The sequence below is a fragment of the Epinephelus fuscoguttatus genome, linkage group LG8, assembly GCF_011397635.1.
Source record: "Epinephelus fuscoguttatus linkage group LG8, E.fuscoguttatus.final_Chr_v1".
NCBI classification, from domain to species: Eukaryota; Metazoa; Chordata; class Actinopteri; order Perciformes; family Serranidae; genus Epinephelus; species Epinephelus fuscoguttatus.
The window spans coordinates 14,819,381-14,846,903 of NC_064759.1; the positions used below are offsets into that span (position 1 = coordinate 14,819,381).

At 42.0% G+C, this 27,523-nt stretch overlaps 1 protein-coding gene and 1 long non-coding RNA gene across 2 annotated transcripts; one reads left to right on the top strand and one right to left on the bottom strand.

The window, feature by feature from the left end:
* LOC125893337 (uncharacterized) lies at window positions 1-27,125 on the top strand. The gene is made up of 3 exons (XR_007449874.1): window positions 1-89; window positions 26,546-26,687; window positions 26,808-27,125. It is a non-coding gene; the product is annotated as an uncharacterized LOC125893337 (long non-coding RNA).
* On the bottom strand, window positions 245-24,174 carry pitpnc1b (phosphatidylinositol transfer protein cytoplasmic 1b). The gene is made up of 10 exons (XM_049583932.1): window positions 23,526-24,174; window positions 16,709-16,857; window positions 12,593-12,681; window positions 11,637-11,644; window positions 11,411-11,482; window positions 8,421-8,513; window positions 6,182-6,337; window positions 5,220-5,283; window positions 4,930-5,016; window positions 245-2,290 (listed from the first exon to the last, which is right to left on the bottom strand). The coding sequence occupies exons 1-10, from the start codon at window positions 23,571-23,573 to the stop codon at window positions 2,133-2,135; spliced, it is 924 nt and encodes a 307-aa protein (XP_049439889.1). The 5' UTR covers window positions 23,574-24,174; the 3' UTR covers window positions 245-2,132.
* Window positions 27,126-27,523: the final 398 nt, after the last annotated feature.

Genomic DNA, 27,523 nt, shown 5'->3' on the forward strand with positions numbered 1-27,523 from the left:
AAGCAGGCTGGACCAAGTGTCTGCCTCTTTTCATGTCCATTGCTGCTGCTGCTGGAGTCGGTTCCACATGGCACACAAGTGTGAAATTGGTGAGTAGATTACATGTGAGTGCTATGATGTGAGAGCAGCTGCTCCATCTTTACAGGTCAATACTGATCAAACATGGCTGATAATGTGTGTAGGGAGTCAATTTCTTTTCTCCTGCTTATCTAGGCAGATATCAAGACACGTGTGAATCCTCTCATTTGAAATGCATTGTATTTATTTATTGATACAAATCCATTATAAAAGACTATACAATGAAATTTCCACATGCATTTTCCACTTGATTCATTTTTAATACTTCATTCAAGCTAAATGTTTTTACAAATAAGGACAGCGGACAATTATTTCATCGTCGCCGTCGCTGATCCCTGATAATGAAAACCCATTCTCCTGGGGTGTGCGTAAAAAATGTAGCTAATAGTCTTATAAATGCTCACATCATTGACTCATAGTTGAAGTTTAACCCTGACTTAACCCATTTGCAGCTCTCAGCTAAGTGATCAAGGAACCAATACAACGCCTCACTGCCCTCTGTCAATACACCTGGTCTGACCTATTGGCGATGGTGGAGAGGGGAGCTGATCCATAGCATTGACAGCCTCCACCATTCTCCTCTTCTCTCTCATTAGATCTACTCTATTAAACTCCTTATGCATCTGTCTGTAGGCTGCTGGGCTGGGGCTGGGGAACAATCGGAGAACCCTGCTGGTGGTCGCTGATCTCCACTATGGCTGGAAAAGAGCTGAAATGCACTGCGTTTACAGTTGGTGGAAGACACTGAAAGGTTTTTGACTGCAATAGTAGAAATAGTCTTTGAGTAGGCACAAAGTGTTTGTGTGTTCTTGCGCGGCAGTTATGTGGTTTTTAACTTGCAGTAAAGAGAGAGCAAATATGTGCGCGTAACAATAGATAAATGTATCTACAGTGGTCTTAAAAGACATTTGGGAAATATACTTATTTTCTCTCTGATGGAGAAGATTAGAGGATTAATACCACTCTCATATCTGTGCTGTGAATATGGAGCCAGCAGCTGGGTAGCTTAGCTTAGCACAAAAACAGCGAGTCTGATCTGCACAATTATTTCAAAATTCACCCAGCAGCACATGTTATATCTCACTTGTTTAGTCTGCGCAAAAGTCAAAGTGAAAAAACAATTCAGTGTTTTATGGTGATAGAAAAATATTTAATCACCCCTGTAAAACGACCATTTTATTGTCATTTTCATACCTTTTTTTTGTACACACTGATAAACAAAAAATGTAAAACCATGTAAAACCAGGTAAGACAGTTTAAAGTGTTCGAAAACTCATCCTACACAGAGGTTTAGCCATTCCAGTGAGATTTTGGGTAACTAGTTGGCCACACTAAAGTGTGTGTGTAAATCCGCACTTCACCGTACGCGGGTTCTAGCAGCTAACAGATCGCTATGGAAAGCGATAGAGAGAGAAGTGTGTTCGGAAATCAGTGGGCAAAATTGTTGTTTTCATTTCCAAAACAATGTGGCGGAAGTCTGATTCATTCATCTCTCCCTCGTCCTCCTCCTGATCTGACAGCGAGGGACGTAATTGAGGAGCCAATGGTGCGCTCAGCAGCGGTTTCCGCCGTAGCTCCATATCGCAGTAAACTGTAAGCCCGCCCACTTTTTAGCAGCCAAATCAAATGTGAAGGATTTGATATAAATCCCTCTTGTAATTGTACACCACTCACTGGGAAATTCGTCACAGCACAGCAGCTAAAGATGCTCTAACTTCTGTTTCACTGGGACTTAAGGAAGCGCTGGTAGGTGGATTTTACTATTTTTGGACAGGCTAGCAGTTTCCTCCTGTTCTCTGTCTTTATGCGGAGCTAAATTAATCAGCTGCTAGCCGAGGCCCTGTATTTGACAGACAGATGTGAAAGAGGGACTGATCTTCTCATCTGACTCTACCCCGGAGAGTAAATAAGTCCAAAATGTCCGTTAATGTCACTGTTTGCATGTGGGTGTGTGAGTATTTGAGAAACAACATCACATGACGCTGGTGAATGTTGACATTGGTTTCTGTGTGTATGTGCGTACAGTGTTTGTGTGTGTGTGTGTGAGAGAGGCATCATTCAGGGGTGGAGTTGAGGCGAATGGGACTTTGTGGCACAGAGGAGGCAGAGGGGTCAGACATGGCCACAGTCGTCACTCCCATCTTCCTCAGGGAGCGCTCGTCTGTCACTGAGATGGAGCGAGAGATCGTAGGACGAGAGGCAGCCGGTGGGCCTGAGATAGATAGATAGATAGATAGATAGATAGATGGATAGATAGATAGAAGACAGAGGGTAGGTTCTTTTAATTGTTCTTTTATCCCTGATTCTCCTTCTCTATTTGCTTTGACAACACAAATGCATTTCACGTTCTTCCAATAAAGCAAATTGATGATGACAGATTGCGGAAGAATGAGATACTCATGACATGAAAGAAACAACAAGATAGAGATAAAAGAGGAAGAAAAGCAAAAGCAACACTGAGAAGAGAAACAGAGGGACGACAGTGTTTAGGTTTACAATTTATTTAAGTATACATAAGCTCAATGTCATTCTCTTAGATTCCTATTAGTTAAATCCCTTATTGGTATTCAGCACACACTCGACTTTTTATTAGACTCTCTAGAGTAAATGACATCCATTTACTTTTATTACGACAGATGAATGAAATGAAAACTATGATTCGGTCTGTGCAGAGATCAACGCAGTGGCAGCATTTGGCCTGTAGGGGGTCATCGCGGTGCAGCGAGCTGCAGCAGGTTGAGCAATGACTGCAGATTTGTTGCAGCGTGATGTCTCTCATCATTTCACAGAGAGAGAGAGAGAGAGGGAGAGCGCACAGGCAGCAAGAAGCTACAGGCCATCCTGGGAATTTTACCTTTGATATCTCTCACATCCAGCTGAGGTTCACCAGACTAACCAGCAGGGGGCAGGGTGACCACACACACATGCACACACATGCACACACACGACACACACACAACACATATGCCCAGACACAGACCCCCACCAGGGCTGACATTTGCAGCTAAGTGCTGCAATGGCTGGTTATTTATGTTGAGAGGACTGGTGATGGGGAGAGTTCAGCAGGTGGCTGCATTACACTGTTTATCAGGCCGACGCAGTGGCATTATCACTTCATGAGCCGGCCTACCCCCAACCCCCCCACCCCCCCCACCCCCTTACATCTGTCTCTCTGTCGTCCTTTTCTGGGCATGCACCCTCTGTCTCTCCCTCCTCAATGCTTCTTGTGTTGTAAAATGCCTCCTGACTGCTCTTCCCTCTCCCTTTTTCCCCCACAGATGTGCACCAGCCATCTGGGTACTTGTAGGGCACAGCTACAGCACTAGTGGCGCAACCAGCTTCTGTTGGAGCCTGTTAGCATTACAAAGTTATTCATTCATAATAGGGATGTCAGTTTTGGTTAGTTTTGCTTTTGATAGATCAACACTCATTGACTGTTAACTAACTGGCTAATTTTTAAGAGAAAAAAAACACTGAATGACGTGAAATACAGGAGGCCTTTGCTCTCAGTCTGGCGCTCCATTGACTCAGTGAGCTTTAGCACAGCATTTTAAAACGCTGTCCATTTAGAGATGGTGAAATTTAAATATTTTGTGATCTCCTCTGGTTAGCTAATGTTAACCATGGACGCTCTGCTCTGTGCACCACCTGGGTGGGAGCTAGCTAGTGGCACCACTCATTTGAAGATTACTCATGGTGCATAGACAGTGTTGCTGCAGAAACACGTTAGCCACTCTCTGGTTTCCTCCCAAGGAGCCCTGGAGAGCAAGTGGTTTCTTTTTGAGCTGCAAAATCTCTTTGGCATTGTAAAGCACAGGGCACGTCTAGTAGCTGGTGGAAATCTGCAACACCTGATTTGTCCTCGGTCAGAAGGAATACACTGGCAATCCAGTGACTTAACTCATCAGTCGTCTTTATTTACCACAACCAGGCAGGAACAGCAGTCTTTAGGATATTTTGCTACACATGGAAGCCCAAGTAAGATAAGTTGTAAATATCAGGACATATGTGAGGGTGTGTGCTTATTCATATAGACGCACACCAGTCTTCACAAAGGGAACAGAGGAACTGAACTAGATTGAGCAGCGGACATGTGGCTCGCCACTTTTGATGCAACTGCGCTGAAAAGTGTAACATGATCAAGCTAGGGCTGCTGGGAAATGGAGTTCTTAAAGGATGACAGTGAGTTCTCTACAGGCATTGTTACTTGTGTCAACACCATTAACTGTGCTGACGTGGCTAACAGCTAACAGTGATAACGTTGTTAAACAAGCTAAAGGGCTTTGTGACAAAATATTAAGCCACCAACTACTCACGGGGTGACCTGGGAAAGACAGGTGGGTGGGCGCAATGTTTTTGCAGCAGTGCCGTCCTGCACCATAGGTAAGGCGCTGCTAACTAGCTCCCACCTAGCCTAGGTTGTGGTGCAGTAAACTGAACAGCAGCAGAATTAACCTATAGACTGACATGAGCAAACGGTCAGAGTTGGTATTGGCATTTAACCTATTAACGGTTAACTGTTGATATCCGTAAATCATACTGTTCTGTTGACAGCAATGGATAAGATTGTGAGCTGAATTTATACAAATACCTGCTGAGAGTCATAGTAAACACCTAATGATCTAAAAATGTGTTTATTTGCCTGCTTCGTCTACGTGTCCTCTGTATCTGCTGCTTATTAGGCTGAAATCACCACAAATATACCCTTCAAACTTACTGCTCTTTTCATCTCTCTCTCTCTACCTTCACTCGTCACACATCCAGCTGTATCCCCCCCTCCCTCCCCCTCCGCCTGCCCTCCCTTCCTCTGTGGTATTTCAGCACGGTGCGGGTCAGGAGCTGCAACCTCACCTGTGTTGTTCTGGCTGGATTTGACTTTGCTGTTGGTCTTCTCTTGCATCGTTCGCTCGTACTCCCTCACCTCCTCCAAACTCAGCCCTGTGGGGAAAGCAGAGTACACACACACACACACACACACACACACACACACACACACACACACACAAAGCTTCAAAACAGAGTATGAAATATGTATTAAATTTCACAGGGTGTATATTCACAAATACGACTAAGCACAACAGCATCGCTCTGAATGTTTTATCTATTATCTATAATATTTAAAATGTTGTTCTGTGACCCACCATGCCATTCGTCCATCCACGTTACTGCTTGCCTGTGGCCAACCAGGAGAATGTCCCGGATGTTCTAAAATAAATCCAGGAATAAAGACGGGGCAGGAAAAAGAAATATAAATAAAAATGCCAAACAGGGCTTTGAATTTAGAGGTGTGTGTGAAATGCGACAATCATTGTGTTACAGTGTGTCATAGCCAAAACAATGACGATACCTTTGTGTAATTACTCTAAATAAATGAGATCATGGTTGAGATAAAAGGTAACTTAACTTAGATAAGTGGAAACTTATCTTAACGTATTATTTGCGCTCGCCTTTGTTAAAACCAAAACCACATTCCCACGAACGCACTCTCTTAGCAAAAACAATGTTGGAGACAGGGCGTCACTAGTTTTGTTCTTAGTGCTTTTGGTTTTTCTTTCATGTTTGATTGTAGAGCATTAATGTGTTGAGAGTTTTTTTATCAGCTGTTTTAATTGTTCCACCAACTTTCACAGTGAGAAACCTTTGCCTCCTTTGCGCCAGAGGAACAATAGCACTCTTACAGTTATTGTAAAACAGTATAGCAGTTTTTCCAATAAATCTGACCTAATGTTAGATTTCATAAAATTCAGTGCAGAGGCCAAGAGCATTCGTGGCGCTGGTCTTGGTAATGATACTTATGTCTGGAACTTAATGTCATAATCATTTATTTGTGTCACGAAGCAACACATGGCACATACAACTAGCAAATAACCAATCAGGATTAAAGATCACCAATTTACTGCAGGTGTACAAACTGAAGGACTCCAACATGCAGAATGTAGCACAGCACTTTATTGAATCCAATTAGCTGTAAATTCAGATTTTTCCACCTTGTCTTACACCTATATGGACTCGTAACATTAACTGCAGATTGTATCATGATCCAACTGTCTTTACATCAGCACAGGGAAAAGGTATGGTGGAAAAAACACAAGCTCTGTCTCACTTTGTGTATGAACTCCTCGGTCCTGGTCTGGAAGCCGTACACCTCGAACCTGCAGTGCACCCGCTTATAGGAGCACATAATGGGCTGGTGGTCATTTCTCCAGCCTTTCTCCAGAGGCCCTCGGCCAGTTTTACTTGACTGCCAGCGACTCGGGTCCTGCACAGATTAAGCAGAGGGTCTATACGTTACTTGCTGAGTCTGCAGAAACTTCGGCCCTGTGAGGCGTCTTCGGGAGGGGAACTATGGTTGTGTGTGTGATGATATGCGTGTGGAGGTAGAAGCAGATTGTTGCTCAGCACAGCCCATAGGAGGCAAGTGTGATAACTCACATTATGAAAGTGTTCGTGATATAAAATTTTCACCATTTCACTTACTCTATTAGATTGGTGTGTTTGCCTTCGTGTTGGTTTTTGCATGCATGTGTGCTTGTGTATGTATGTATATTTTTTTCCACCTTTGTCTCTGTGTTCTTGTCTGCATGCGTCTATATTGCCAGGCCTGTGAATCAACCTTTGTCTCAAAGGACTTGAAGGGAGTAAAGAAGTGTAAAACCCTTGTGGGGAGGTCATGAAGACAGGCAGAGGAGGTGTGTGGGTGTTTTACTGATTTATGCTCTTTCAGAAGCAAAAACAAAAGCCAGTAGATCAAAGATTACAAGGAGAAAGGTGTTTGTTTTTGCATTTGTACGTCTTCACTTGCAACGTCATTAGAAACCAAGAGAAGTTCCACATTTTGAGAAATATGCTTATTTGCTTTCTTGCCAAAAGGGGAAACCACATACTGTATAAAAATAACGGACATAGCCACCGTGATGTCACCCACTGGTTTGTGGACTCCTGTTTTGAAGCCTTGAGTTTGGCATTTTAACTATCGCCATCTTGGGTTTTTGGAGCCAGAAGTCAACCTTATTTGGACAAGAGGGGGGCGCTAACCCTAACTGTAGCTACTAGCTTAGTTAGCACGGGGCATTTACTGTCTATGGTCAACTGTGATGATGCTAATGATAATATTCACTAGGAAAAAGCAGACTTAAAACCAGTATAACAAAATATAGTTAGATGAAAAACTGAATATTTGACTCCTTAGAGGGTCTGAAGGTACAACCAAATGCTAAACAAATTTTATTTTAGGCGACCAAAATGTTATAATTAGCTTAAATGAACTGAAAACATTGATATAGTAGATATAGTATATGCTTATACTATGTGAATTGGGGGTCAGGCATGGGACAGCAGCCCCTGTCATTCAAAGTGGCCACGTCCTTAATTATGTATAACTTTAAAGGATAACTTTGGTATTTTTCAACCTGGGCCCCATTTCCCCATGTGTATGTGTGCGTATAATTTGCTTGACGCATTTGCCCCCATATCTACCTCGCGGCTGCTGGCTGCATCCGCCTCCCTCAATACTGAACCAATTTTAAAACGAGTTGTACCTATGAATCATACGCACACATACACATGGGGAAATAGGGCCCAGGTTGAAAAATACTGAAGTTATCCTTTAAGCTTTGATAACATTTAAACAGGTGATTTATACAAAAGTTCACCCCTCATACAGTTGTCATCAATGGGGAAATTAGCTATAGAGACCCTAACCGTTTTTTGTACCAGGCTGTAAACATGTTTATAAGTTGGGCATTTTAACATGGGAGTCTGAGGATTTTGGAGCCAGCCTCAAGTGGCCATCAGAGTTACTGCAAGTTTTGTCACCTCAGTGTTAGCTTCATTTTTCCACCCCTGAGGTTGCCGCTTAAGGGAACAGCTAGCCTCACTTTTTAGCACTTATTGCATTCATCATTCCTACAGAAACTGACATGTTACAGCTGTGGTTTAACTGGGAGTTATGTGCTCTAAGTATGTGTAAGTATGTAACTCCCTTCGTGTTTACATTTCTGTTTGCGTGTGAACTAAATAACAGGATACAGAACGTTAACTAGTTCAGAGGTGCTGGTAGTTACATGTTTCAACTTTTGACAGAACAAGGCCAGGTCTTCCCCCCACCTCCAGTCTTCAGGCTAAGCTATGCATTTGCCTCCAGGCTGTAGCTCAGTACAAGCACAGACACGAGAGTGGTATCGATCTTCTCACTCAACTCTAAAGTGCGTTTCCAAAAATGCCTAACTGTTCCTTTAATGTGATCACACAGCTTTTCCTTTGCAAAACCCTCAACAGGCCTTCTATAGTTTTTCTACACAGGAACATTTAGTTTTGCGTGCATGTATCAGAACAGTACATACCTCTGACTCTTTGTAATGTTTTTCGGGGATGGTATCACTCAGGATATCCAGGAAACTCACACTCTCTGGCGGGGTCGGCTTGTCCCCGAACACCTACACCCAAACAGATGGGGGAGGTCATACGTTATAATGAGAGCAGGCACACATACACACACACACACACGCACTCCACCCATACTCTCACACGCATACAGTCACTCACTCAGTGGAGAGGGGGGATGAGAGTAGATGAGTAACTGTGTAGAAAACTGAGGTCACACACCATAACACCCCTCACTGTATCCCACCCTCAGGCCCTTGGAGCAAATCACACTGGAGCAAACAGAGGAGAGAACAGACAGAGAGCAGAGGAGGAGAAAATGGGGGAAAAAAACAAGGACGTATGAGAGATATTAAAAGAGAGGGGGGAAAAAAAGAAGAGTTATGAGAGCAGAATACACTTTTCCTTGAGAGAGAATGGAGGGAAGCAAGGGAAAGAGAGAGGGGGAAGCACTTTTATCTGACCTTGTTTAAAATGTGTTCTAATGCCCCGCTGAAGTTGTTCATTTCACAGTTGAAAACTAACAAATAAGTAAAAGCCGGCGTTAGATAATAGCCTGCTACGCTCCTGTGGTGCTGTTTTGGTCTGTGTCTACCCAAGGTCTTGCTCCCTCTTATGGAATGAGTTGCATTAGCTGGATGTATTGTGTTGCTTTTTACAATGTGCTCAGGGCATGACGCTCTCAGTGTTTCCTTGTCATTGTCTCTCTGTTTTCTGTGTGTTCATATTCATAGAAACACTGCTGGAGGTAGTAATCAAATCCATTACTCATGTACAAGTATAAATACCACACTGTAAAAAAAACCCCTCATATACCTCCTTACCTATTTGAGTCTAGTAAAAAAAAGCCACTCCCACAACACTAGAGGCAGTCTAACAAATTTTATTCTTATGAGATTTAAAACGTGTTTTGGGAGAAATACTTTTTAATATACAGCCACATGTCAGTGGAACAAGCTGCTTATCTCACTTTAACAAAGCCCAGCTGAGAGGAGTTTTAAATCAGATCTCAATAAGTGGCTGTTAAATAATTTATAGGTGTATAAATGCCTTATGTTTTATTGTCTGATTGTGTTTTTTAGGTTTAATGACATTCTGGTTTGACACTTATGTATTCAATGTGGCGTCTTGTGCTGCAGTAGAGGACCACAGTGGAAATAAGGCTTTTTTGTCTGTTTAAATCAGCAACAGTTTTAAATATCTTACATGTAGTCTGTCAATGTAGTTGAAGTATCAAAAGTATTAATACTTAATGTTCCCACCATCATGGAAAACTTAGAAAAGTCTGATAAAGTTTATTACAAATATCAGGACAGTGTGTGAGAATTCCCTTTTCTTCACCTATGGATATTTTCCTCCTACACACTTGACTGCAAGATTTGAAAGGTGTGCATGAGCCTCTATATTCTAAAGACTAAAATCCTTAAAAGTTTTAGGTAAGTCATAGAATTTTGTTCTGTATAATAAAACTAATTGTCGGTAATCTTCCGTGGAAAACCTTCCACATAATGTAACATAACTCTGAATTTAATTTTAGTCTCTGTTGATGTAATGTAGCTCTAATATGGGTGGATGAGCAATGTTTGGTTTACCATTACATTTCTTCATTGTCTCCCTGCATTCCATCTCTCCCTACATGTGTGCCAGATTGAAATTATGCTTGATTGTAAATCTATTTTATTATTTTATTATATTTTTAAAGGACAAAGTGTGGCTGTAGTTTGACTGATTATTATTACTCATGCTTTGAGCAGCATTTTACTATTTTGTTTTTTTAAATTTTGTTTTCATTTTTAAATTTTTATTTATTTTTTTTCCAAGATATTTTTGGGGCTATTTGCCTACATTTGAAAGGACTACTATAGCATGAAAGGGGGAGAGAGAGGGGGAAAATGGCATGCAGCAAAGAGCTGTGGGTTGGAATTGAACTCATGGCTGCTGTGGCAAGGACACAGTCTTTGAACATGGGGCGCCTGCAACGGATTATTAGTTTCATTATTGATTGATCTGCTGATTGCGTTTTCTTTGAGATATATAATTATCAAGCTACTGGTTGGACAAACCAAACAGAAAAAATACTATAAAATAAAGTAATTACAATAAAAACAAGGAAAAGGAGCAAACCTTCACATTTTAGACCTGTAATCCTGAAATATTTGGCATTTTTGCAAGAAAAAGGATGTAAAAGATGATTAAAATAGACTTAATTGTTCACCTTTAAATGAGTAAACTGTTGGGCAGCAAATCACCATCTTTGTAAGCTCTTCAAATGTTTTTATGTAATACTTATTATTAATAATAATAATAATAATAATAATAATAACATATTACAGCTGTCAAATAAATACATATAGTTTAGTAAAACCTACAGTATGTCCCTCTGAAATGTATTGAAGTAGAGTTCTAAGTAGCAAAAAAAAGAAAATGAGTAAAGTGCAAGTACCTCAAATTTGTACTGAGGTACTTAGCGTACATAATGTGTGTAGATCATGCACAACTCTATCAATTGTTTGGAATAAACTCATGTAATCTCTAACTGCCTGACATAATACAAGATCTGCCACATTTTTTCCCCACATGCAGATCTCCAGACCTCCATATTTTGACATGTTGGTACTTGTTACTTGGCTGTTTCCTTGATTACAGCATGCAGACACAAGGGCCACATAGTGTTGCAACTGTCACTGAATTTCTCAGTGTGTGTTGATATGTGTGGACAAAATGCTGCATGGCAACCATGCTCACCGCCGCTGCATGTTTGGTTAATCGATCTGCCAATACTGCATTTTGTGCTTTGCTTGTTTTCCTTGTAATGGGAACATCAATGTGATGAACATTTTCTTTGTGCTGCAGAGAAAATTGCAATTTCTCTCCTTCCCCTTTGCCTTTCTCCTCCCCCTCTCCCCTAATCACTCCATCTTTTTCACCTCGCGCTCTCTCTCATACTCACATTGTCGTTATCGCCGTTGTTGTTCTCGAATCTCGTCTCAATGCGGATGCTGAACTTGGGGAGGAATGATACCTGTGGGGTGACAAGAGGTAAAAATGGAGGAAAAAAGGGGTTGAGGGTAGAGATAGAGAGAGCGGAAGCAGGCGGCAGATTAGATCCACTGATACTGGGAAGAGATGAGCTCTGTTGCATTCATGTACAGTAAATGATGTGTGAGAATACTTACCGAGTACTCTGCAGCACCAGGGACATTCAATATGGAAAAGGGAGAAACAACATTAGTTACTCATACATGCATAAGCACGCAATTGCTCGCACACACGTACACGTTACCATGAGGGGATACATGCATGCATAGGGATGAATATTTGATGGCACTTGGAAAACCAGCTGTTATAAGTAAATAAGTTTTGTATAATTCATTGAGATGAAAGTAACCTGATGTTTAACACAAACAAAGGCACTTATAAACAAGTTCCCATACCCATGGATGGATTACTGAACAAGCCTATCGGGTACAGGCCCAGGGGCCCGCAGTGTCAGGGGAGCCCCTGGCCTTCACTTGCAAAAATCATTTGAATTAACACAGACCAGGAAGAGCCTCAAAATGATGACAGAGAGATGCAAAAAGACCATAAAGAGATGCAAAGGAACCACAAAGAGACACAAAATAATTACTAATTTGAGCAAAACAACCACAAGGAGACACAAAATTATCACAAAGAGACACAAAACAACACAAAGAAACACGAAATAACCACTAAGGGACACAAAACAACCACAGGGAGACACAAAATGACTAGTAAGGGACACAAAACGACTACAGAGAATCAAAATGACCACAAAGAGACACAAAACAACCCCAAGGAGACAAAATAACCACAAAGGGGCTCAAAACAACTACAAAGAGACACAAAATGACTATAGAGACACAAAACAAACAAAAAGGGATACAAAATGACTACAAAGAGACACAGAACAACCACAGAGAGACACAAAACAACCACAAGGAAACACTAAATGACCACTAAGAGATGCAAAACCACAAAAAGATTAATAACGACTTCAAAGAGGCGGGAAATCACAGTTTGAGTGTCTTGCTTCTACGTAGGAGAGTTGTTGGGGCCCTTTGCATATCTGTGCCCAGGGACTCATTGACTCATAATCCGCCCTTGCAAATACCTGTGATGGTGTAGGGGTAGAAGTTCCAGGCCTTTTCTGTCACGTAGAAGAATCGTGGGACAAAAGCTTTCGCCCAGGACGGCAGTTTGCTGAACACAAAACAGGAAGAAAGAGGAATCACATTGAGCAAGAGGAAAGAGGGGAATAGGAGGAGAGAGAGATTATGGAGGGAGACAGAGAGATCCTAAGTGGTTTTTGTGCCATTTATAGCCAGATTACCTGTAGGCTACTCTCACCACAGCGCTCATTTTTATGACTCATTCCCAATTACACCTGTGGTGATGAATTGTTACTGTAGCTTCTAGGTCACATGTCAGAACATGATTGAGGTAAAATACATTTTGCACTCACTGTACTTATGTATGTGTGGTATGTGTGTGTGTGTGTTCCAGCATATCTTTACTAATGAGGACCAAATGTCCCACAAGCACAGAAAGATTAGGAAAATCCTCCACAGTGAGAACATTTCTTTACTTCTGTAAGAGTTTATTTTAGGATTAGGCCTTGGGTTTATAGTGGTGATTAGAATAAGAGTTGAGGTTACATTAGGGTAATGAGTGAGGTTAGCATAGGGTTAGGGAAAGAATTTAGAGTTAAAAGCGAATTCTGGGTGTTATTTTAGACTGGGCTTTCACTGAAATCTCAATTCATTGATTAATGGACTGTCACTCTGAGCACAAAGCAAAGGAAACACTTCGTTTCAGCACAGTAATGCAGATGCTGCAGTCATGCGTTGCGTCACACTTCTGTGGTTGAACAATAATTGCAACATTTCAGTCCTGACATTTCCCACATACTTCCTTGTTTACTTTGCTGCTTTACTGTAGCTTCAAGCAAATTCAAAAATCATTTGCAGCACTTTGTTTTAATACCTCCCTATTTAGGAGGTTGTTAAAATATTTGTAAGCAGTATATAAAAACTTAATAAATGGTTTGTAGCACACTCGTAATAATTGTAAGTGTTTAGAGTCATTTAAAACTGTTAAGCTTTAATGTAAGAGATTCACTCCTGACCTTGGAAACAAACAAACAAAATCTCAACTTAAGAACTATTCATGAATAAATAATTAATCAATAAATCAAATTATAACACACTCCTGATTAGTAAATCATAAGAGGTTTCATAGTTGTTAACAGAGACATTAAACGCCCAGTGTGTAGGATTTAGGAGCATGTATTGGCAGAAATGGAATATAATTTTCATAACTGTTATCACCAGTTTACCTGTAGCTAAAGTTGTTTTCACACTGAATCTGAAGAGTGTTTCCACCACACAAAAAATTCAAAGCCAGTGAGAGAGCGTGAATAGACACAAATTTGTACTGAATGTGAATTATGCTATGCGAAGGACGAGACATCTGTTTTTGCGAGAAACTTGTGTGACGCTGTGTTGTGAAAGCCTATCAGTGTTGAGATCTGGTTGAGCGTCTTCTAATGTAACAGAGAATCAGAAATGCAGAACAAACTTATTGTTGCCGTCTGTGGCACCCGGAGCTCTGCCTGTCAGTGTCAGTACTGTACAGAGACAGAACAAACAGAGAGCTCAGAGATTAGTGAGCAGAGTCATAATCTACATGGTAGGTTCTGTAAATATGTATGTGGCTCATCACATAAAGGTGTATAACATCTCAAGGGTTTCACCAATCACCACGCAACTTTGTAGGCATATGACCACACATAATCTGAGGGGACTCCTCCATTATTGACCCCATCAAACAAAATGGGGGCGCTAGAGAGCTAATTTCTTATCTAGGCCTAACCGCCATATCGATTTTTACTAAACTTGGTAGATATGAAGAACAGGACGCCTCAAGGTGACTGGAGAAATTTAACTCTAACTGGCAACTGGGTGGCGCTATAATAACAGAAAAATGCTTAAAAATGGCTAAAATGCGACTGATCGCTGTGGCTCCCCCTGTGGCCCAGTGTTGGGTTTTTTCCTCATTTTTGATATAACTAAGTCATGGTATGATATGCTGTACATAATCACTGTCAGTGTGTCATTCTGTCAGTCAGTCATTCTGTCTTTCCCACGTTTTTCTACTCACTGACGTGGTCAATCTGCAAACTGCACATAGGCATTGAGAATTGGCATAGGAAGAAGGTGATAAAGCTACCAATGGGTATGGACTAGTATATTGTATTATAAGAATTGCTCACCATGTTGTTTCTACAGTAGCCCAGAAAGGACAACCCAAATACTCTCTTGAGATAGGGCCATTCGCTTTTGGCATTGGCCATCATAGTTCACGTACTTGCTCGGCACATAGTAGAAGACTAAGCTCTGCAACCTCACTGCTAGATGCCTGTAAATCCGACACACCAGACCTTTAAAGCAACAGTCTGACATTTTGATAAACCCTTATTTGTTTCTGGTGGTGAGTTAGATGAGAAGACTGATACCACTCTCATGTCTATATGCTACATATGAAGCTATACCTGGCAGCTGGTTAGCTTAGCTTGTTATAAAGACTGAAAACGGGGGAAAATGGCTAGTCCAAAGGTAATGAAATCCAGCTCCCAACACCTGTTCACTTCACTAAATAACATGTCTTGGTTGTTAAATCTGCATGAAACTCAAGTGTAAAAATGAAGATTTGCTGTTTTATGGAGGGTTATGTGCTGGATATTTGCTACCTTGCAGTTAGGTCGTGTTTACTGTGTTCACAGGAATAGTCCACATGAACGCCCCTCCTGTTTTAGTATTTTCAATCTTGTTAAGTGGAACTTTTCTGAAAGGTTCTGCTTTATGAGTTGTGACATGTTTAATGTTTTCAGAAATGGCAGAGGCCATTGACGTTACTTGTTGGAGAATGATGAGGTAATGTAATGTTATTTTAGTCGCTGGAGTTTTTCTTTGTAATTTTATTGTCTGTATGAGGAAAATGTCATTATTCCCAACGGCCTCATCTTTTTCCTCTGTCATTATGCCTTTGTGTTTCCTGCATTGTATTACCCACTTGCTAGCTTGCTCAACTACATCGGGACGGTAGCGTCCATGTTGCCGTTGCCTAGTAGCAGTATTGTTATTACTTAAGTACTTGAACGCCAAACATATTGTGTTCCCATGTCGTAACCCCAAGCTCAGGAGTTCAGTTTGAAAGCAGCTTTTATCTAAGGTTGAAGCAGTAACTGTAGAAGTGTACGGTGGTTGCCTGGCAACTGCTTCCAGCCAACAAATAGCTGGGCAGATAACCAGCCCATGAAACAGCAAATTGTCATTTTTCTGTACAGATTTAAGATGCAAGATATCACTTGTTAAGGTAATTAGTGAGCTTTAGATATCCTTGTAGGCAGATTTTCTACCTCTGGACACAGCTGTGCTAGTTGTTTCACCTTGTTTTCAGTCTAAGCTAACCACTTGTTGGCTTCAGCAGCATATATAACATACGGACACAAGAGTGATACTGTATTGATCTTGTCATCTGACCGGCCACCGTAAAGAAAATAAGCGCAGTTCCCAAAATGTCAAACTGTTCCTTCAGAAAACTCTTAAAATGTCCTCATATGTGCTTACAACTACATTACAGTGTGCTATTTCACTTGAAGTGTTTAAACATGTTTTGGAAAAGCTAAAGAGGGTGTTAAAGTGCCACCATCATTTAAAAGTATGAACTTCTATCTTTGAATTTGTGCCTTTCTTGTGAGCACGCATGGTTACACTGTGACAAGCCTCTGAAGCCTCAAACCGCCGGCTGAGATCTGTTTTTATCAGGATGACGTGTTTTTCTCTGCTGAGAGTCTATACTTACACAATCAGATAAACACAGTCTGATGAGCTCATGATACAATAATATGTCTACTGTAAACCCACAGTATAGGCCTCAACATGTTTCAGGCAGCTGGTACTTGGACTTTGGATGTAGGCAGGCTGGATGTTACTGTGTTGAAATGATGTTTTATTGCTTGTCAGTAGTGATACCTGCAATGTGGATCTATGGAGCGTAAAGCTTTACGGTGAGGTGAGAGACCAAAGATCGAACACAATCAGTTATCATAATGGCAGAGCTGACAACTGGAGGATAAGACACAGGTTGCAAATCACCAGAATTATTAGTTTAAGTGCGTCATTAGTGCAGCACAGTTGCAATAGAGTTAGATGGAGTTGCACTCTACCTGCTGAGGTAGATTCGCTTCTCGGTCAGCTGTCCCGGGCCGTGCTGGGGGTGAATATCTGGCTCATTCCTCACCACCTCCACCCCTTCGCCCCCGCCGCTCTGCTCACAGCTGTGCTTACTGATCATGTACAGCTGGCCAATCCTGTACTGGATCCCGAGAAGAGGTTAAGGATGAGGTATATGGAAGTTGGGATGGGGAGAAAGCGAAAAGAGAGACAGAAAAAACTGTTGTGACAAAACATGGACTACAAAGCTAAATCATCAAAAGCCATCAGAGGTGACAAATAATGAGTGCAGTGTTTGTTTCAGGCACAAAGTGTCTGTCATTGAGTGGTCATGCAACAAGGAAAATTTAAATTGAACAGGTTTATCCCTTGAAATAGTACTATAACTTTTGAGAAAATGTTTTTCCTCTTACAAATATGTGATTTCATTAGCAATAAAAGGCACCATTGCTGGATTCATGTCTCTCAGAGGTTTTGCAGTTACAGCTGCTCTTGCTTTGGTAAGACCATTAGCTTGAAACTTTGTGTAGATAATAAAGTAGGGCTTTGTTCCATTTGTGTTACTGTTACACTACATTTTAGCATTCAGCATTATCCCATAGGCTAATCATTGTGGCCCCAGTAGTTACACAGTATCAGTTTAGCTTTTGGAGCTTGTTCATCACAAGTTTCTTATTATTTCTCTCTACTGGCAGCCCTCAGGAACATTTTTTGCATCCCCCAAATGTGACATTAATATTGCATGCATTATGTTTTATGTAATACTTTCACTTTCAAAACAAAGGAATACTTCGCACATCTATTTCCAAACAGGTGCGTAGGAGAGGGATGAGAAGAATACTGTCTAACTTGCAAAAATAATCAGGCAAACTGTTCCTCTCCTGATGAGGGTCTCATCACCGAAACGTTGCAGCATTTAAAATCATTGTTTTTTCAAGTTAGACAGTGTGCGGGAGTCTCGTCTTTAGATCTTAATACTTTCACTGTCAACAGCTTACATTTAATACACCATTTGGCTACTACGTCAAACTGCACCCCCAACATACCTCTTTCAGATTAGGAGTGACAACTTGTAGAGAGCTACTGGTTGCATGGCAGCTAGTGGGGCTACAGGGTTTAGTAACTGCAGATAACTTACATTCATATTTTTACGGTAACTGGGGATAGCTACCGGGGAAAACAAAAGCGCTATCCTCCTGTTTTAGTTGTGAAAAGCACTTCCTTTGTGCCATAAATCGAGCCTTCATTTTCTGGGAGATTGTACCCAGCGCTGCCAGAGAATTCCACAGTGAAAGCGAGGCTAACAGGGAACCATTCTAAATGCTGATGGTGTTATTATCCTGTAGCTATTACATTGTGCAATTAACATTTACTAAATAACGATAAGTTAAAGCAAAAAACTTGTCTGTTTCCATTTTTAGGATTTAATTTGAAAGATGTCTGACATAATTTCTCTCACTGGTGGCCACAAGCTGATAAGAATTTCTGAGGACTTCAATAACCAATCAATAATACCACTAATCAATAAACTGCGTATTCCATTGAGAAAATTATAATAACCATCAGCCACTGAGAGGACGTAGCTGGTGGAAGTGATGACAGAGAAGTCTCCTGGCAGCAGGTCCAGCCATAGTTGCTGAGTCCTATTTTGTCTCGACAGGCACTTACTCAGTGCTGCTTAGGAGCACGCTTTGTATTTGCTCGTCATTTTTTAAATAGTCACTTGCTGTGTATAAAGATTTCCCTCAAGTGACCATATCTGACATCAAAATTTAATTTGGCCAGCGAGGGTGAATGCATGGGAGTCTAAATTAAGGGGGGGGATGGGACTTTGTTCTCTGCTGCAGCCCCAGTTTGTGCTCGATGCTGATGAGGCGGGAGTATTTTCTGTTAGCAAGTCGAAAGAGGACGAGGCCTTTGGGCATCTGGAGCGGTCTCCTCGACGAGCTCAGCCTGACAGAATCAGTGTTGCCTTTTGAACAATTTACACAATAATACTAGAGTTTCTGCACTGATGCTGCAATCATTCTCTTTCTTTTCCTCCGTAGCCTGGTTTCTGTATACAGCGTTGCGTTAATTGCAAATCACTTTGGTGAACTTTGTTTTTAAAGTTAATATGAAAAAGCAATAAAATTATACTGCAAACAACTAAACTGTTCTGCTGTGGCCACCACAATCTAATTCATTATGTTGCCCCATATTGGTGTGCCACTAAAGCATTATTTTAATTAAAAGTAGAAACAGAGAAAGATGGGGAGGACGAGCAAAAGAGGAGGGCACATCTCAGTTTGCTATCCTTCAGTGTGCTCTGCTGACACCAGCGTGGCACTCCTCCTTCTTGTTCCAATTATGGTGGAATGTCAACATTCAATATTTACTTATTGGGTATTCATGGGACTTAATTAATCACAACGATGGGTGCCTTTACACCGCCTTAAAACTCACAGGCTACAGAGCAGTGAGCTCCGCCCACACAGGTTGTGAATCTTTCACTTTCTAAAAGACTAATCTTTGCAGGAAGTGGAAAAGACTTATCTGTCCTTAAATCACTGTTATTGTGCTCTCTGAATAGCTGTGATTAATGATGTGTTGCGAAACTCATCCATTGACAGCTCTTGGCGTGTGTTTTCCTCCTACTGTCTTTTTAAAAAAGGCGAGGATTGGTTTACAAGCTGTGAATTTGTCATAAATTCCAGAGTGTAAATATAGCTCATCATCGTGGGGCGGAGACTCTGCAGATAGTGTCAGTGTGACGGCAACGGAAAATGAAAGACTTTGTGATTAAAGTAAAGCTCATGGCAACTTCTTTTTTAGGCAGTGATAAAGATCTAAGAGCAAAGACTTGAATTTGTTATGTAACCCTGGATCCTGGATCTGTCCTCTGACAATGACAATGAGACTGTTTTTGCAAAACAAAAAGCAAAACCTTATCTAAATATTTGTAATTGATTGTGTACTTAGCTCCCACAGAAACAGTATGGAAAGAGTATGACACAGCTGTAAATCTGCCAAGAGCAGGCCGTCCTCAAAAAGTCTGTTGTCTGTTGATCAATGTCACATTAAATCTCCTTTGATTCAATATTATAAGCCTATAAAACATGAAAACGTCCATTACATTAAGATACAAGTTGGATGATGGGATTCATTTGCCTCAGTGCAAAGTGACACCCATGGGGAGAAATTTGTGCCTCAGTGTCTCGCTCGAGGACACATTCAGCACGAGGCGGAAATGCTCACAAGTCATTTTTTACAACTTCTAGTCTCAAGTCTCTCATGGTAGTAATGAGCGTTCTGTCATCCGCTGCATGCCATTCGGTCTGATGAGAACACTGCATAGCTGTATAAGGCACGGAGATCACGTACCGTATTATCATAACTCTTTTATCTATTATCATACAGTGTCACCATTGATTAGTTATTTGGTATGTTATTATTTTAAACAGGTTATTGGAATGCAATATGAAAAAAATCACACAATGAAGCTTTCCTTTAAGTTAATAACTGCATTTCGCTGCTAATAAAATGGACTGACGTTACCCAGGGTAACAACAAAATATTGTTACTAAGCATGCAACAATAACTGTAACCTTCTTTCAACTACCTTTGTTATGTAATTACACCGGGTCTACAACTGTCTACTGTAAAGGTAATCTTATAAGCCTGTAACATTATGTGCAGCACATTCTTACTCCAACCTTGTCACATATCGATGTTTGGTCATGGGCTTTCCACGCCGAGATACGATGTGCAAGGTACCGTGGATGCATTGGTAGTTGATGCTCTGTGACACCGTGTCAAGTTCTGCCTGTTACATGCATCGTCTGTTTTCAGAATACACAACCCTTTTCACGGGAGATGTACCATTTGCATATAGCCTCTTTCACATTAAACGCACTATGTCAGTACGACATAATTGACTTTTTTCCCCCTTCTACAACAAATGCATGTGTTTGCGTTTAGCCAACACATGCATTTGGTTCTGTTTAGGCAACAAATGTTTAGGAAACAAAAACAAGGTTTAGCTCTACAATCTTACAGGTAGCAAACACCGGCCCAGTCGGTGGTTGTGTGACTCATCTACCACCCGTCTTGCCTGCCCTACATGGACTTCAGCTGCCTTAACCTTAACTGTTACTTTGCCTTAATCAGTAATAGCAACTGGCCGCGTATCATGCTGACGTGAAAGGACGTTTTTTTTCAATGGTGTCTGCTCTGGAAGTCACTGACCAAGTGCCAGATTTCGCCAACTTCAGAGTGAAACTGGGTTGTTACCTGGTCAACAATAAACCAATGACTGTATATAAAAATAGTATACAAAAATGAAGCCTAAATATCCCAGATACGCCTGCTGCCATGTTGTACTGGTGATGTCATTTGGAGCCAGAGTCTGCACAGTAGAGATCTTCGTGGAATTGAGTTCCTGCTTTCCGACCTAATTGTGACCAGTGCCATTGATCATATGAATATCGTTTCACACAGTGTTTATGACCTGTACTGCAGCCAGCCACCAGGGGGGTGATTGAGATGTTTTTCGCTTCACTTTTGTGGAATTGTGATACCGTCACTCTTTATGTACAGTCTATGCAATAAACCTGCAACCTGCCTGTAGCTGGCCTTAAAACTTAAGTGCTCTTTATCTCGATTTACCATTAGCCAGTAGAGGGTGACAGCAGAACGTTGATGATTAAGTTACCTATCCATTTTTATGGTCATGGAAAACCCAGATCTCTAAGCAAGCAAGCAAACACTTTATGTTTTCAAAATATTCAGCAAACGACAACCTAAATCAAGTTAATCTCTTTTAGCTAAAGTTAGTAACAAGCTGATGTTGGATTACTGATGCTGAGCTAAACATGTTTACGAAGTGACTGACCTGTCTGGGAGCGATTGCAGGTGACTGATAAAGTTTGATGTTGTTGATCTAGCTAGGGCTGCCCCCTGAAAGTCGGAGATTTGAATCATCCATCAGAGACCCCTCAAGCAACCGAGATTCTTCAAGTTCAGCAGTTTGTTTGTTTTTTGGCAGTCAGTGTACAGTGTACTTAGGGGGTTGTTTCGGTCCCTAAATTTAGCGATACCAGTACAGGCAGTCTGAGCGAGACAGAAGCAGCTACCCAGAAGAAGAGAGGCTCTGCCCGGTCAGGCTCGGAGATAATGTTATCTTCTACTTTCTGCTTAGAAGTTGTGAACTTACAACGCACAGTAACTTCATACGATACAGTCTCTGGCTTTTTCTTGATATCTAGAGTTGGCAAAAACTGTTGCACACTCCCAAACCATTGTTTGCATAGTTAGCACACAATAGCTCCGAGGGTTACCTTGGCTTGTTTACTATATTATGTGAACGTTGCTGACACCATTAACGTCTGCCAAACCCTGTTCAAACTTCTGAACTCTCTATGGACAAAAAGAGGAACAAATCATCAAACATTCATACTGAGGAGCCGAATCTGATTTGACTGACAAATTCTGATTATGGTGCAGCCCCAGATCCAGCATCTTTTGTTTTGATACCACAGACTTGGCATTCTTTTGGTTGATCGTTTGGGTCTTGAGCGAAGTTATCATAGCCAAAGGTTATGACAAATTGCACAGCAGCTGCAGGTGTGCTCACCGTGGTGTTGTTGCTGCAGGTTGCAGTCATCTGTGGTGTCACACACCAGATGTGTAAGATAACGCATGATAAATAAGGGAGGGAGTGACATTCAGCTTATCAGACATTTCCTTTATTTTAAAGCCCCAAATAAAATGAAATACAGAGTGTTCACAAGGCCCAAATCTTAAGTCAGAGACGATTCTCAAGTCTTTTCAGGAGGCATCTCAGGTCACTGTACGTTCAAGTTGCAAATTCAAGTCTTTATCTCAGGCATGAGGAGCTGGAGATCGAACCACCCCACCACCTGAACTGCAGCCGTCACCTGTCAGCTTCTCTCACAGCAGAACACAATAGTGACCATTCCTTAAGACATGTTGAGCTGTGTCGTGTTACAGAAGTACCACTGGATATTTCACACCTTAAAATCAACACCATTCCCTTTCTAAAAATGAAGCAAGCAGGGGTTAGGATGTTGTAAATAGCTTGGACTGAGGTAACTGTCACGATTTGATACTGCTTCAAATAAGCTGCACTTAAACTTACATTACATTCAGGCGAAAGAGGATTTGCTGCCAGCTCAAGTTTCTGTGTGCCCTGAACTGATACTGTAAATCCTATTTTGGACTGCTATTTGTCACTGTCATTGTTGTGGTAACAGGTAGAATTGAGGAGAGTGGGGGGAGGACGGTGTAGGAGGTGATGAGGACGTTCCTTTTGAAGGGCACTTTGGCGCATAACTCCCCCCTCCGCTCGCTGTTTCTCTCCAGCGGGTTTACCTTTGTTAATAAACCTGCAGGCCCTTTGTTTGAGTTTGGTCTTGCAAAGCTGTAACCAGTCCGACTAGTTTACGCGCTGCTAGGTGTGCTGAAGCAAGCTAGGGAAGTAGAGAGGCAGACAGATGGGGAGATAATTTAGACACAACAACAGCGCTATGATGCTGCTGGCCAGGTGTTGTGCTTTGGCTCCATCAGATTGGCCGAGCCCGGCGGAGCAGAACATAGCTCTGTACCCCCGGTGTGCCAAAGCTCCCACAGAGTAGCCGCAGGAGGTCTGTGTGCTCTGTTGGCACTTTTCTTATCAGCACATTAACACTTAAGATTACAAGTAGAAACAACACTTTCATGATAGAAATAAAAAAACCCTTGCTTGTCTTTCAATTTAATGTTGTAGGAGGTGTGTTTGTGTGAGAGCGTGGGAAAGACAAACACACTTACCTCATCCACAGTCAGTGGCATGCATATGCGGTACTCTTTCATCAACATGGTGCAGTTACAAAGTGGACTGTCTGTGTGAACCGTGAACTCAAGTCTGTCTATCTCAGCTGTCTTAGTTGCATAGCAGACAGGCTCAGACACACTACACTGCTGCCGGACCACAGTGACCTCTTTTCTGACGTTCTTCTTCCTTTTGTTTTGCTGATGTCAGTAATCCATGGAGTTAAGTCCAGTCCTCTCTGTCAATGAGTATCTGCTGTTTTCTTATTTATCCCCTCCCTTGCTAACTCCTTACAGCCTCCTGTTTTGTTTCTCTTCCTCAATTAATCTTGTGGACCTGACTTTTTAACTGCTGTCTCTCCCTCCTTTTCCTTGTTACTTCTGCTTTCTCTCCGCCTGCCTTCAGCTGCCCTTTTCCGTTTGCTGTTTACCTCACTTAGTTTCTGTTTGCTTTCTTTCGCCACATGGAGAAAGTAGTAATTAGACTCGAAGCCAACCAACTCTACCTGTTCTCCCCCTTCTCTGCCTCTCTGCGCTTTGTTTAAATCCTCCTCACAATTCTCATGCGTAACCTTGCTGTCTGCACCGGCGCTCCTCCCTTTCCCCTCAACTGCCCTCTGCTGCTTTCAGTTCCTCACAAATTCCTTTGCCTGTTCCCTCCTTATCTTTCTTTTTCACTCCCTCCCATAGTATCCACTCCCCGCCCACTGTACTTTACTACCTCCTCACCTGTGTCACCTCCCCCCCTCCACCTCCTCCCTCTCTCTGATCTTTATCTGTTCTTTCCTCCCTGTCTCTGTCACTGTTCTCAACAATAACACCCTCTATCATCTTTCTATATCTGGCAACATTAAGTAACACAGTTTGCCGACATCAGTCCTTGAATGTGAAGCACATTCCTCAGACAGGACCCCCAACACAATATGAATGGCTGACAGACAGGGGTAGTCAGGGTGGGCCATTGGATTAAATATTACCAGAGCCATGAGGACTTCCATTAAGCACAATGCCAGGCTCGCTTACATTGTATTACCTCACGACCTTCAGCTGGGTTTAATTGAATCCGTGTTTAGTCAATGAGTAGAGGAATCGAAGCAGTCATAATTTCTCGCCCGTGTCCGTCCTTGACTCACGGTACCACTCTCCCTTTGTGTGAGCGGGAGCTGACGGTGTCTGCCAAGCACATATTGTTGCCTCTTCATCAAATAAGAGAAGCAGATGTTTGGCTTCTACGGGTCAGTCTGACGAGGGGCCAAAACCAATAATCGGTCCTGGATTCTTAACTCTCTGGTGGAATTCACTTGCTTTACTTAGTGCAGCCTTGAGACTCAGGGCCAGAGTGGCTCTCCTCTCCACATGTCCTCGCTATCATCCACTCCGGAGTGAAAGAGTGATGAAAAACAAATTCCTGGTGGGGTTTGCTCCTATCTTATCAGATCAGTGTTTAGAGAAGGGAAGCCACTTCAGAGAGCTGAGGTGTGCTTTGCTTGTCTCTGCCTTCATTTTCCCCCAGACTGGACATACACAGAGCTCTGACAGCACCACAGTTTGAAGCATGATTGATTGTTATTCAGATGTGTGTTCAGCAGTTATCGAGTCATTGATGGCTTTGATTGATTATTTAATTGTGGTTTGAGGGTTGGTTAATGGTAACCATGGTGAGGAATGGCAGCGCTCTTAGATCACCAATCCTGCAAATGATGAAACTGAAAGATTGGTTCCTTGATTGATTAACTGATGAGACGGACGTTTACTATATATTTATCCTGTGCCTTCTTTAAAAGATCAAAACAGAGATGGAAGTATTTACTGAAGTAATACTATTTTGAAATGTGTGTAATTTTTTTTATCTATTTTTGTGTATTTTCACACCTTAATTTGAGGTATGACAGCAGGAGATGACAGGAAATGAGGGGGGGAGATGGGGAAAGAGATGCAACAAAGGCCTCATATACATCTGATATTACAAGTGATCTGTATCTGGACACATTATCTGGAGCATCAAATCTGATCAACGGGGAACCTGGTATTATTAAGTGTTCTCATTATCTTGATTCTGTCTGCATTATGATTAGATCTCAAATGCAAATCAGTGAGGCGGGGCTGGTGGACTTGCTCAGCGTTGCTACTTGTAGCTTTCAGCATGCAGTTTGAGTTAGCAGGAAGACGCAGAATTTGGTGACCATTCAACATGGGTTTTTTTTTTTGGTTTTCTTTTCGTAAGAATGTGGTCAAGCTGCATTATCACCCTGCTGAGATCTGATCACAGTTCCTCCACATTTGGTGTGATTGTTTTCAGATCATAATGCCCTATGCGTGCACTCACACAACCTCACATAAATGTGTGTTTTTCCTGATCCGGGTGAGATTGCCAGAAGATTTGAATGCAAATGCCTGGTGTAAATGAGGTCGAAAGTTCTCAGCCAGAGTTGAACTAGTTCATGTGAAGCCCCAAGGTCACCAAGTCACCAGGGACTTTCATTGTTTGCAACTGAAGAAGATGCACTGTTTCGATAATAAACTTTTGCTTAAAGAGGCTCTATGTTAAATTCAGTGTATGAGTTGTTTGGACATGGTTCTCAACATGGAGGTGGCTGAGCTCGTGGCAGCTAACAATGCTAACTCAATGAACAGAGCTAAAAAAAAACCCGGCATGAGTGCAGTGCAAAGCAGCAATGATTAACAAGCCAGTGGCTTACACACATGGCCAGACACAGAAGTAGAGTGACTTCATTCCCTGCTCAGCACGCCATTACTCCACTATGTCTTTACATGGCAAATAGTGGTTTGCTGCTATATTAATGCTCCTAATGTTTCACACAGAACCTTTAAACTGATAATGTGCTGGAAATATGAAAATTAAAATTGAAAATATTCTGGCGGGTTTGAAATCTAAGAAAGAAACTATGATTAATCTTTCCTCACCTTCAACTTTTCAATGACTTAAATTCAGCTGACGAAGCAGCGCAGCACTTCCACCTGAGTGAAACATTTTGAAACTCTGTCTCACTTCTGTCCAGACCTGCCCGTCCTTATTTCGTGTCCTGCAGGACGGAGGAGCAGGCGGTGATGGAATTGGAGGGGACTTCATCACGGTGCTTACACCTATCACATCCCCTCACATCATCAAATGAAAAATGAATGGGTGCACTTAAAAAACTGGTGAGGCGTTCTTTGACCTCTGTGTTTCCTGCTCTGATTGTGTTCACGCGCGTGCGTGTGTTTGATGGAAAGACATTGTCTGTGTGTGTGTGTGTGTGTGTGCATGTGGTGATGTGTCAGTGCTGTGATGGTGGTGAGCGGTACGGATCTGTATTAAGCTGGAAAAAGGAAGAAGCAGATCATTAACTGGTGGGCTGCCTGCCATTGCTGCATTACTGGCTCTTCAATCTCAAGGTGTGGTCACAAGCCAAGGTCAAAGGGTCTCTGGTGTCCCCTCCGAGCGTGTGAATGATGGACCCCTCCCGCCCGGGCCTGGATTAGGTGGAGGGCACAGAGTTGATACGCTGCAGCTTTTTCATCTCACGGCAGGGTGAAAGGTAAGGCTCTGAGTAAGATTTAAGATGATGAATTCAGCAGTCTGTGCGGATAAGGTTTGACTGGTTTATGAGCTCCATGTTGTACAGTTATGAAGTGTGGTAAGTAGCAGCATCTCTCTGTGAGTGCGTCCGGATCCTCAGCCTCCCTCCCTTCCCTCCACTATCACGACAAGCCCACTGGACGCCTCTGATCTCTGTTTTGGTCCAATCATCAAAAACCTGAAGTATTTAGGTCAGACTTTAGCCTAGCAAAGGGAGAGACAAGAGGAGAGAAAAATAACAGTGAGAGAAAGTACACATTCCATTATTGTCCTCTGTTCATGGAGTGTCTCAAAGCACAAACGCCGCCAGATACAACGGCGCAGCAGTAGACAGAAAGGGGGCTGGTTGTTGTGCTAACATCTCTCTCTGTTGTGATGTGTAATGTGTTGTGAGTGGGGGGTCTTTGTATGTATGTTT

Coding starts and splice junctions, on each gene's coding strand:
- pitpnc1b (XM_049583932.1), bottom strand. CDS start 23,573: ATGTTGATGAAAGAGTACCGCATATGCATGCCACTGACTGTGGATGAG. Junction 16,858..23,525: donor TGCCACTGACTGTGGATGAG/GTAAGTGTGTTT, acceptor CTCGGGATCCAG/TACAGGATTGGCCAGCTGTA. Junction 12,682..16,708: donor AAGCGAATCTACCTCAGCAG/GTAGAGTGCAAC, acceptor TTTTGTGTTCAG/CAAACTGCCGTCCTGGGCGA.